General features: G+C 34.1%; 1 protein-coding gene across 1 annotated transcript; it reads right to left on the minus strand.

The window, feature by feature from the left end:
• Positions 1–2,003: 2,003 nt before the first annotated feature.
• On the minus strand, positions 2,004–11,975 carry LOC140749889 (uncharacterized). Its single transcript, XM_073083526.1, has 18 exons — positions 11,437–11,975; positions 10,923–11,164; positions 10,393–10,525; positions 9,946–10,073; positions 8,744–8,991; positions 8,463–8,579; positions 8,110–8,239; positions 7,837–7,895; positions 7,463–7,553; positions 7,141–7,213; positions 6,760–6,907; positions 6,257–6,424; positions 5,622–5,707; positions 4,718–4,871; positions 3,288–3,405; positions 2,933–3,049; positions 2,641–2,738; positions 2,004–2,311 (listed from the first exon to the last, which is right to left on the minus strand). The coding sequence occupies exons 1-18, from the start codon at positions 11,653–11,655 to the stop codon at positions 2,181–2,183; spliced, it is 2,460 nt and encodes an 819-aa protein (XP_072939627.1). The 5' UTR covers positions 11,656–11,975; the 3' UTR covers positions 2,004–2,180.
• Positions 11,976–12,181: the final 206 nt, after the last annotated feature.

Here is a 12,181-nt window from a genome sequence, read left to right on the forward strand (position 1 = left end):
GCTATATTTAGTGCTCGACCGACGGTCAGTGCTGACGCCGATCGGGTATAGCTATATCATTGAAAATGTATGAGCGTCTTCAGTACAGTATAATGTATAAGTGTGTTTAACAGGGCCCTACCTCTTACGTGCAAGGCGTTCTGTCGCGACACGAGGGCGCTTTGTTCAGGAGCGTTGCATTTTTTCTTATAGATTTGGGTACGTACTTGTGTCGGGCGTAATTTAGCAAAAACTTTACATTATAAACGAAACAGTACGCGCACACGCACTCAGTGTCCCTGCTTACTAACTCGGTACAACAAATTGGCAATTAGCGCTATAACAAGGCGTTAGGATTTACTTATAAAGCTCTAAAGCCCTGTTGCACGTGAATTACTCGTGTCGTGTGGCCGGTCCTTAAGTGTGACGCTTACCGAAAGCCCGATTGTAAGCGCGTACGCATTATCGACAATAATGAATTCGTCAATCACTATTGAACCTCTCTATTCAGCCATACAAAGATCGCGATTCAGACGAAATAAACATTTAGCAAACGACAAAAAAATAGTTTTGCAAACAGTGAATAAAAATTCTAAAATACTCAAATTCGCAATTTCCAAAACAATACCTTCACCTAATCGGTTAATTCACTTTGAATTAACCGATCTACAGTTATTGAGTGAACATGATAATAATATATATTCCGTCTTATACATTATCACAAAACTTACGAAATAATTTGCTTTATTTCTCTTCGTAATTGTGTACATCTAATTAAGATTTTTGTACGCTAAGTACTTGATGACTTCACGCGCTGACCATCGGTTGATCGAATCCAGCTTAATTCCTGACTGACGGGTCGAAAAACTATTTTTAATCGACTTTGGAAAGGAGGATGTTCTATGTATTTTTTTACTTTACTTTGGTTGAGTTGAGTGAATGTTAAGTATAAGAATAATCATAAGCAAATAAAAAGTATAAGTATATTATTAGCTGTGAATGTTTCAAACGGTTAAAATATCTTTTTTTTTTTTTTATAATATAAGAGTAGCAGACGAGCATGCAGCCCACCTGATGGTAAGTGGCTACTGCCGCCCATGGACATCTGTAATCAACCCCAGGTAGGATTAGATATTCCTACCTGAGGTCGGCCACAGATGCGCCGCTACCCCTGAGGACTAAGCTGGAACGCCTCGGAAAAGTCTGTCTCCCTTACCACACCCTTCAAACCGGAACACAGCAGCGCTTAACACTGCTGTTATTAGGTAGAAATAGGTGTGGCCGCCGGAGTAGCGGTGGTGCCGCCGGAGTCGAACCACAAAGGGTTCTACCACCTTTAAAATCTTATCCATAGTTTTAAGTTTTCGCTGTGAAAGTTTCAAACTATTGAAATATCTTCTCCATAGTTGTATGTTATATCTGTGAAAGTTTCAAACTGTCAAAATATTGTTTCCGTAGTTTTAAGTTTTCGCTGTGAAAGTTTCAAACTATTGAAATATTTTCTCCATAGTTGTATGTTATATCTGTGAAAGTTTCAAACTGTCAAAATATTGTTTCCGTAGTTTTAAGTTTTCGCTGTCAAAGTTTCAAACTATTGAAATATCTTCTCCATAGTTGTATGTTATATCTGTGAAAGTTACAAACTGTCAAAATATCTTCTTCATACTTTTGAGTTTTTACTGAAAGTTTGAAACTGTCAAAATAATATCATCATAGTTTTAACTGTGAAAGTTTGAAAGTGTCACAATGTTTCCTCCGTAGTTTAAGAGTACTAAATATTACCCGATTTGATATTAATAACGCTCACGATACCGATTTTATCGTGATAAGCTTTTTAAATGTGTTAATGTTATCTCTTGAGAACTATTTTTATTAATATATCTATCTATTACGTACACGCATTTTTGTATCTTCATTCAAGTATTTGCCCAAAAACTAGTCAAAATGTGTAATTGTGTCATCAACTATTCATTTAAAAGTAATAAATCATTTAGAATAAAAAGTAAACAAAAACTCAATTTGTTTTAATTTAAATGCCGAATTTTATTTCAGAAATACTTACGTAATATTATTCCATTATTTTGAACGGAGAGAAAAAGAAATGGTATATCTTATAAAATATTAGTTTTGATACGAGTAGATACAGAAAAATACTATACGTACAGACTGGTCGATAGATTTTATGAATATTATGTATTTAATTAATACAAAACTAAGCAACAGAGAGTGAAAGCGATCGGTCCTTTTAATTTGTTAGCGCGCAACGTCAGCCATTGCTTCTGGTTAGGCACATACATTTCTGCCGGCATCAGCTGTTCGGGAGCGTCGCTTTCTGAAATGGAAAGAAATTCTATGTAATAAGACTTTAGTTTGATTTTTATTGCAATTTGATTTTGAATTTTCTTGTATTAGGCCTTAAATTGTGAGAATCCACGTCATGTTAAATACTATCTTACTGCTCTAGAACGTATGTTGTTAACCATAATTGCACCTGAAATTAAGTATTTAAATTCCATACAGATACGCCATTTCTCACTACAATATACTTTAACCGCTTAATATAAGGCCCTGTGCTTTATGTCAGAAAGAGATTTTCTCTATTGTCACCATAGCTAATTTAATATTGTTACTTTTGAGTATAATGGGAAAAGCTGTACGTACCGTCCTTGCGTATTTTCGCAGACTGCATAGTAGATTCCTGCATAGATATCAGATCGCCAGGAGCATGCAATAATAGCCTGCCTACACCTTCACAGCGTCTGAGGAAACAGAACAAATAAAATTAATTAAGTTTTAAGGGCAATACAATCAAAAACGTTCTTAATTCAAACATCTTTGTCGTATATTATTCGCATTTGATTGAAATAAATTATTAATCGTGATTTTATACCAAATTAGGATCAGTGATGAATGAAGTGTAGTGTAAAATAACATTGCAGCTAATTTGACTCACCTGAGGACTTCATTTTTTAGCATCTGTTTTCTTGCTGCATTTGAAAGAGGCTTACAATCTCCCAGCCAGATACGAACTTCATTGAAATCTGCCAGTAATTGTACTGCTGCATCCTTTCTATAGATTAATAAAAACAAATAAATAGACGCTAATAATGTGTAGCAAAAAATAAACTTCACTACTTATAAATAGATCTACGTTCATAGTTGTTGTATACAACTATTTTTTTAGCTCCCCTTTTTATTGAATAATTTATATACCGTTTTAAATCTATCATACATTAATATCAGTGGTCCTAGTGCATATGTTTTCACATAAAAGTAAAGAAAAACAATTATTTAATAGGGTAACTTACGTAAATTTTACTTTAGTTACGTATATGTGATGTAGCCACGATTCACACATAATCCTTAGCACCATGTTGAGCGTCGTTATGTCCCCTGTCGCCTTTATTACTGGTAATAACATTTTATCTGTAACAGTTTAATAAACGGTAGTATACATGTTTTTGTTAGGGCCGTCTTTTGAGAATTCTTGGTAATAATTTAGAAACTACACTGTAGGTATTAAAAAATTAACAAGTGGATACTGTAGTGTATGTGGATAGGTGGGTATTTGTATCGAGAGCATTGAGTCTGTTTGTAACCGTCGGGCCGAGCGGATGTGTTAGTGTGTTAGGGAGTCAAATAGTATTGCTATCAGTGTTTAGATAGTTTAGTGGAGACACGCCAGAGTAAAGATACCAAACAAAACACCCTACAATAAGGTATGTGTCAGTATTTAGCAATTATTTTTAGTAATTAGCATGCATTTGTATTTCGTACGTATTTTTAAGTAAAATATAATGAAATGTAAAAGTAAATAATTAATAAATAATATAATAAATAGCAATAAAGAAGTTATTCAAGTAAATAAAATAATTGAATATATTTAACGGTATTTTATTTTCGTTTTTACCGCCATTAAACAATAACTTCACTTGTTTATTTTTAAAATATTTATTATGTAGCAAAGAGCATTTCATGTTGACGGGAATTCTACATAAATATTTCAAAGCTCGTGTTTATGTGTGATGTGTGTGTAGTTAAGCGAGTATATTATCCTGGCCCCTGTGAGGTCAGGGGCCATCGATACTTGCCCCGTGAGGCCTAATGGCTTCATAGTTATCGTCCGTGTAAAACTGCTAGTCCGATCTGAATATAGAAATGAATCGCGTCGCCATAGTAAACTGTATGACTACACCTGCTCGCAACAACTTCAGAGCGGACTATAGTCTGATTCATAATTAGGTGTCCAAAATGTAAACAAATAAATGTCACTGTCAAAATTAACAAGAAACAAAAACTTTAACAAACTCAACAAAATTCGAAAACTTTAAGAACTATACACAATTTAACAAACGCATTATGTAAACGAGAAAATACTCGAGTTCAATCACAATCACGAAAATGAATAATATCAGCTTCGAAACTTAAAAATGACGGCACAAGAAATGTTTCGGATTCCGAATGTGTTACCATTATCACATTTTAAATTTCTACCATAAACCTTGTTTTTTTATTATTATTACTGTATGGAACGAAATTGAGGTGATATAAATATTAGAAAATGTGAATTAATCTTAATATATTTACATTATTATTTTATTATTGTTGTATTACTTTAATATCGACAAAAATAAGAAACTACCATTTGAAACGTAATTTATTGATAGGTCAACACCTTTGTTTACATTATGGACACCTAATTATGAATGAAACTATAGCAGTTTGTCGCGAATTGTACCTAGGAAGTGGTGCACGTAGGCGGAGTGCTCGGGCGCGGGCGGCGCGGCGGCGCGGCGCCAGCGCGCGCCCGGCGGGAACATCATACTAAGCTGCGCCAGGCTCGTCGTCGCGCACACCGCCGACATCACGCCCGTTATCTCCTCCGTCGCCTCCTGGTAATACCATCTAACTTTACGGCCACTACGTAAAACATGTTTGCTCCATGTTGCATGAGTTGGCGTAGAGTGTCAAAAACAAATTGAGGCAAAGGCTAAACGACATTTCGACAACGACACGAAATATTTACAAAAAAATACACGTAACTGTTGGATGGAAAATATTTCTACGTCTGGTAAAATCATTTCAATCCAATAATAGGTGAGTTTATCTATACTAATATTATAAAGAGGAAAACTTTGTTTGTTTGTTTGATTGTAATGAATAGGCTCAAAAACTACAGGACCGATTTTAAAAATTCTTTCACAATTCGAAAGCTACATTATTCACGAGTAACATAGGCTATATTTTATATGAAATATATTTGATAAATAGATTTTGAGGCGGTACAAAGTTTGCCGGGTCAGCTAGTTTATTATATTTTGTTAAGTTTACATTGTCCTTCATTTAATTTTAATGTACGTGTACGATCTTTAAATCCGCAATATTGCGCTATAAGTTGTAGCAAAATTTGCTTGAATCTAAAGTAGCAATTAAAGCGAATAGAAATCTCTAAGTAGTGGTCTAGTGGGGCGTAATTTTCGTAGACCGCCAGTAATTGTAACATAAGCCAAGGATATCCCAAGCCAAATTTGCCACCCAGGGCATATACATCAAATTAATACACAGATAAAGATTTAAATAATTTCAAGATCCAAAATTACATAAAGCCTTGTTATCACGGCATACGGTGTTAGTTCACTAACCTTTAATTTTTGTATATTGACTTTTACTTCCGAAACTAGTTTTTCTCTCATTTTAGCGCAGACATTCTCGTGAACACCTATTTTACCTGAAAGAGTTATTAAATACATTTTGTAAAATTTATTTCAAATATTTCTTGTTTCGTTACTCGACTTCATTATTGTGATAAACTGATAACAATATTATTGCTTAATTTCAATCTTTCAAGTACTAAACAACTAACAATAGTTCATAGATTAGTAAAGATTACTCACTCCTAACAAGAAAATGTACCCAGTTTTGAAAATTGAAATAGTTGCGTAAAAAAGTTTTTCCACGTCTCCTTGCCAAAATGTCCCTAAAATATTTGAAATAATTATTAATTTATGATGTAAATTACGCAGTATTAGTTATTTATTCGTAAATTTTCTCTAAAAATGTTTTTATATGTCAAGAATTCAAAAAAAGAACTTACTAATAAGCCGTTTGTGGCTTCATTCAATTTCAAGGCGGCGAAGTATCTTTACTAATCTATGCAATAGTTATCCATTTTTCTTTATATGTGGGTCATTGTGGGTGTCTATGTATTTTAAAATAATTTTATTTTAAATTACAAACAAAGTATAAGTAAATATTAAAAATGACAATTAAGTAATACCAGCTTCAATAGTAGTTGTGTGGTCTGCAAATCTCAAGTTCATCAGCTGTTCCATACAAGTTTGCATGTCGTTGTGGGCTATTCGGAAGAAATCGTCCATTTCCCACAGATTTACTAGCCGACGAGTCTCTGCTAGACACCATAGTCTGTATGTATGGATCGAATGATCTGAAAACAATAATGCCTACATTATTAGGAAGTCAATTTAATAATAGATCTTATTTTAATAACCTAAAAAAATAAGATTTATCAGAATTTTAAGAACAGAGTCTCAACTAGTAGGTACAATTTACTTTCAGTGATTTTTTAAAATATTTCCTTCAAGAGAATGCAAAGCTAAATTGGATACCGGTTTATCTCAAGTACAAGTTACTGTTAAGGTAATGCCGTATGCAGAACCTTCTCATTTTCGAATTCTGTTAAAATAGAATAATTATTTTTCTTCTTTCTTAAGGTACTAGCTATACGAATATACAATACGTTTAAAATTGAATCATACTCACCAAGTCTGTGCAGAATTGGTATCTGTTCAACAATCGGCAGATCTTCTAGAGGTGCGCCGAGGATATAGTCCCAAGTCACTTCACACTGATTGTTGAGAGTAACCAGTTCTTGTAGCATGAGTGCGAAGTTTGCTCCCGATTCTGTACACTGATTGTAACAAACAGAAAATATAAGTTACATACCTTTTTAGTGCGTTCGTGAACTTCATTCTTTCTCATAATTTTATTATTTTTTAAACTTGTCTAATATGCTACCACGTGTGTAGTAGATGAAGTTAGATTAAACAAAGAATATCTTAGATAAGCTGGAAATTTTAATAGCTGGATGTTTTTATTAATGTTTTTTTTACAATCGAAATTGTCACAAAAAATATTGCTTACCTCAGTTATGTAGACAGAGAGATCTGGATGCACTTTCAAGGACGTCGCTTTGAGATTTGTCGTTAACGTTGCTCTGTATAATAAAAATACAAAGAAATTAGTAAATATATGACTACTAAATAACCTTTTATTCAATGAACTATAGCCAATCAAGGAAGTATTTTTAGAACAGATACTTGTTTGCTAGCATTAAAGCTTTATAGTGCTAAGACAGTCGTATATGAATAAGTTTGATTTGCAAATATGAACTACTGCTCTGTCAAACCACGATACTTTTTAATACTTTGTCTTACTTATCATTTATTCCATAATCAATAATTACCCGAAATGCTTGTCCCACGAAGTTGATGTCACGTGACATCCTAAAGCATCCGCTAGTATTCTTAGCGCCGAGAGTACTAATTCAGGTGTATCTGAAGATTGTAAACATTATACTATTATTACAAAAATGTTTGTTTATAGTTCTTCAAAAAATTTGACAGTATTTTCTTCACAGATACGTTTTGTGGCGAATGATTGAGAATGACAAAATATGCTGAAATGTAAAACTGTATATTTAAATTTAAAAGCTTTTCCTATCCGGGAATCAAACCAGTTCAATACCTCTTTCTTAGACGCGACATCTTTAGTCTGCGATCAGATACAAATAATACGAAAAAATTACAGTAGATGATAAAAAAGTTAATCAATACTTACTATTGTCGTTAAATGTAGCGAAAAGCCACTCTCGAAGATTTTGACTTGTATTTGGTGATCTGCGATATCATGAAATTAGTAAAATTATAAAATATTTTTTTCAAGACTTACAATAAATAAATATAGACTTACCTATTTTTTGTTTTGTACTTATTACAGATTTACACGTGCAAGCGGTTAACTAGAACGTGTGTAAATACATTTAACTTTATAATTTATTTCTATGTTATTCCTATAGAGTTGATAGTAAGGAAGAAATACATTTTAATTTACCTTATGGCTAGAGGAAAAGACGACCACCATAGAACGATATGTTCTAGACAGCTACCCACTTCACCCCAAAGAATATTTTGGTAATATTCTGTCACTTTGTGTGCTGCTTTCTTGCTGGCTTGCATTCGGCCTAAAATATAATGCGGAATCTTTTCTTATTACAAATTCAATTCAAGATTTCTAGGCCAAAAAATCACCTTTTCAAATTTCAAATTTCAGATTTCAAATCAGATTTTTTATGGGATGTATTTTTAACATTTAAGTTCTTGTTCTGGACTTAGATAACTGTGTTGTGTACTTAATGTGTTTGTTTACCCATCATGTTAACCTGTAGAAAACTTAGAAAAACTTACCTGACTTGAGTTTTCGAACACCATTCTGCCCTAATAGCATCGGTGACATGTGTGACACTGTATCCAGAAGAATCTCTATGTATATTTCTTCGCTTTGAAGAATTCCGTTTACGTTTTCTGAAATAAATACGGTACTATTACTGCAGGTAAAACGCTCGTGATAACTCTACAATATTGTCGCATTTTTGGCTAAATCTTAAGACCTTTACGATTCTGACCAATAAATTTACTATAGAATATATTTTTTTTAAATAAGAATTTTTTGGAATTTTTAAATATACCTTCACAATTGAAAATGTTTTCCAGCACATATTCGTTTGTTAAAAGTGAAGTGTACGGTATTTCAGAGTCTGAATTCTGAGGGTTTATCATTTCGTTCAGCTTCTTATGCCCATTCTTCCCTTCTATGAGGCTCTGCGCTTGTTTCATCTTAGCCTTCTTGGTATCAACGAAAGCCTCGCGTCGCTTAGTTTGATTTATTTGTCGAGATGCCGTTGATGTCGGAGGTGTGATGTGTTTCGTTAGAGTACTGTAAAAATGTTAAAAAGTTGATTATATCATCCAGATACTGCAATGGTCTACATGTCTTCCACCCACAGAGGTTCTCGACTTTCCGATTAATGACAATTGTAGCTGTAGTTAGAACCAAAGTAGCCTAACTACAAAAAACGATTTACAATATGGAGAAAAGTAAAAGTGTATATATATTCCGCTCTGAAGTTATTGCGAGGAGGTGTAATCATACAATCTACTATGGCGATGCGATTCATTTCTATATTAAGAGCGGACTAGCAGTTTTACGCGGACTAAAATCGATCAAGATACATTGCTGTTCCCCAAGAGCATTTTAAACGCTTTCTACACTCACAGCCCCACATAGGGATTCCCTGTGTCGTGGGTGCCATGGACACACACATAGACAAATACACAAACACCCAGACCCAGAAATCTAAATTCATCACTTAGATGTCTGTCTGGCCGGGGATCGAACCTGGGACCCTCTGCACGTCAGACCGATATGGTGACCGCTCCGCCTATACAGCATTTTTAAATTACGAAAATACAGATAGGTTTAAAATCATTAAAATGCAGTTAGCCACTCTGGTTCTAGCAGCCTCATTATGTACATTTATTATATGTATTTCTAAATAAATTTCCATCAATATTTTTAATTCAAGTTTGGACTATGTATAATTATGGGCTTACAGGGAGGATTTACAGACTCAGGAGTTATGAAGGGGGTACCCCTTAGCATGACGTCATTAAAATTACAGTAACTAAGGAGTTTGTAGTCCACCTGATGGTAGGTATGACTGCTACCTATGGATATGTGTAATCAATGGTAAACAAAAGGCGAGTCCTAGCAGTCGAGTCCTAGCAGTCCTCGGCCAGGTGCATTGTTATCCCTGAGGACAAACACTTTTCTTGTTTGTTATGCACATTCACATATAATCCTGTGTTAAAAATGTAATGTTCAACTTACTGGTAAATTTCTAAGCTGTCAGCGGTAGTGGTAGAGTCGTTATCTGAAATGTCTTCTGGCTTATACATTTTCACCAAACAGTTGATAAGACGATGGCAGTTGATCTCTGAACGACTTTTGGATAGGGTCTTGAAACATAAAAAATAGATATTAAAACTTCTTAACCATTCATAAAGCTATCCATAATCAAACTTTTTATTTTATTTTAACAATCATTGATGTTATCATGCCATAAAAGATATTTTCTTGTGCTGGTCTAAGTTAAACTGTTGTGAAAATCAACTTCCACGCTATGGTACTACTTATTATAGTAGGTACTTCTAAGTTATTATTTTAGGTAATTGTAAGGGTGGCAAAGATTTTAATTATGCCCAGAGCGCTTAAATAGCTAGATCAAGCCTCGTCTGTCAGTTTGCTCTAGGTAAAGTTAATAGAACTGTTAAATACCTGTACGATTTTTGTAAGAGTCAGAGCCTTAGTCTCACTTATTACAGTCGGGTATGTGTTACTACAGATGTTGAAGTTTGCTGTAAACTTTTTGTAGCTTAATCCGATTAAATTGTTGTAAATGCTCACTAAACTGAAAGGAAAATATTATTAGGAAAGGAAAATAATCGTTATGTAAGTATCTAAAGGCAGTTTAGATTTAAAATTTTGCAAATAAATGCGCATTAAGTTCATTTTATTAGTCACTCGCTCGCTGTAATCCTTCGAATAACTTTTATAATGTACGAAGTCCAAGATAAGATAAGTATAAGAAAATGTAAGAGTATAGGTTTTCTGTAGTCGGCTGCAATTCATTGATGCCTCATTGGTAGGCACGGGTCTCATCCTGCTAACTAAAGAGGTGGTGATCGTCCATCACGCTGCTCTAGTGTAGACTTGGGGATGTAGGTACCTACATATGAGTTAGTGGACGAATGAACTCATGATGGATTATAATAAATAAAAAATAAAGAAAAAAATCAATGACTTACCTCAAACACGTCTCGATCATTTTCCTGGAGTCTTCCCTATGGAGGCAGGTTGTCAGGATCGTGACTATCAGACTATTTATCGATTGCAACATTATAAACCTTCTGCTACATAGAATATCAAAAATATGATCGTGTTTGCTTAACACTAGACCGTTGTCTTTCTTCAATCTCGCTAACTTGGGATTCAATTTGTAGAAAGATTTAACTAATTTCGATAAATATTCTATGATTTGATCTAGTACCTGGGGAACAAATATAATAATATAGAAGCATAATATAACAAAGTGCCTCTTATCCGTAAAGTAAGCCAAATGTGCCTATATCACATACGTTCGCAACATGTAGCAAATATTATATCCTGTGAACTGCATAAATGTCTAATATAAATATGTGAGTTGTATATGTGCGTGTGTTTTGTGTGTGTACCAGACTCTTTAACACGCATCACAGAAGTGCGAACATTGCTGATAAATTACCTATGGCTGTGTCATATTCAGAATGATTGCTTACTTACCTGTATGTTCATCAACTCTCTAATATAATTTCGATTTGTAAAGGACGGAGTGTTAGGTTTCCCCGGGGAACCCTTCCATTTATTATCCGCCTCAGTCAAAACTTTTGTCATGGCATAACAAACGATTTCCATTTCTCTGCAATGGCTGAACAGTTCCTCTTCATCAGAAGTCTCTTCGCTTATCCATTTCTTGCTTGTAACTTTTACTGCTTTCGTCATTATTGCATGAAACTTGCTTCGAGAAAAGTTAACGAAAACAAACAAAAAATTTCACTCCTAGCTATGTGCTAACTGTGAGGAATCATGGTTCTGACTGAGTAGCCGTGTACTGCATAGTATTGTATGAACAATCGATGTGTGGCGACGTCGGTGCCAGGCGAGACGCAAGGCAATAGGGTGCTCGCGACTAAGCGCTTGTAGGACAACTTGCGGATTGCTATCGTTAAAGTTTTTATGGCTGTTCAACCTCGACCTTCGACTTATGATTAAGAAATTGTTCTTCGTTAATTTGGTAATTGAAAGAAAATTTTCTTTTAGAAACTCGAATAAATGGATTTTCTTACAATATGCTCTACACACGCCATGACACCGTTTATCAAGATAAACGCAGTTTGAATGTCATGTTGTTTAATGTCGATTACAAAGATTTCGATATATAGTATTCTTAACAAATAAAATTATATAATTAATCGTTACTTTTGTATATACCATTAGTGTAATCACTACTTACTAAGCCACCTGTTTT

This window comes from Epargyreus clarus, unplaced genomic scaffold, assembly GCF_041222505.1.
Source record: "Epargyreus clarus isolate Ecla_fem2 unplaced genomic scaffold, WU_Ecla_fem_2.2 ptg000001l, whole genome shotgun sequence".
In the NCBI taxonomy this organism is placed as follows: Eukaryota; Metazoa; Arthropoda; class Insecta; order Lepidoptera; family Hesperiidae; genus Epargyreus; species Epargyreus clarus.

What these genes read in the sequence shown, in the direction of transcription:
- LOC140749889 (XM_073083526.1), bottom strand. Translation starts at nt 11,655, where the DNA reads ATGACGAAAGCAGTAAAAGTTACAAGCAAGAAATGGATAAGCGAAGAG. An exon ending in ATGATCGAGACGTGTTTGAG is followed by an intron (nt 10,526 to 10,922) that starts GTAAGTCATTGA and finishes TTTTCCTTTCAG; the next exon opens with TTTAGTGAGCATTTACAACA. An exon ending in TCTCTGTCTACATAACTGAG is followed by an intron (nt 6,908 to 7,140) that starts GTAAGCAATATT and finishes TGTTACAATCAG; the next exon opens with TGTACAGAATCGGGAGCAAA.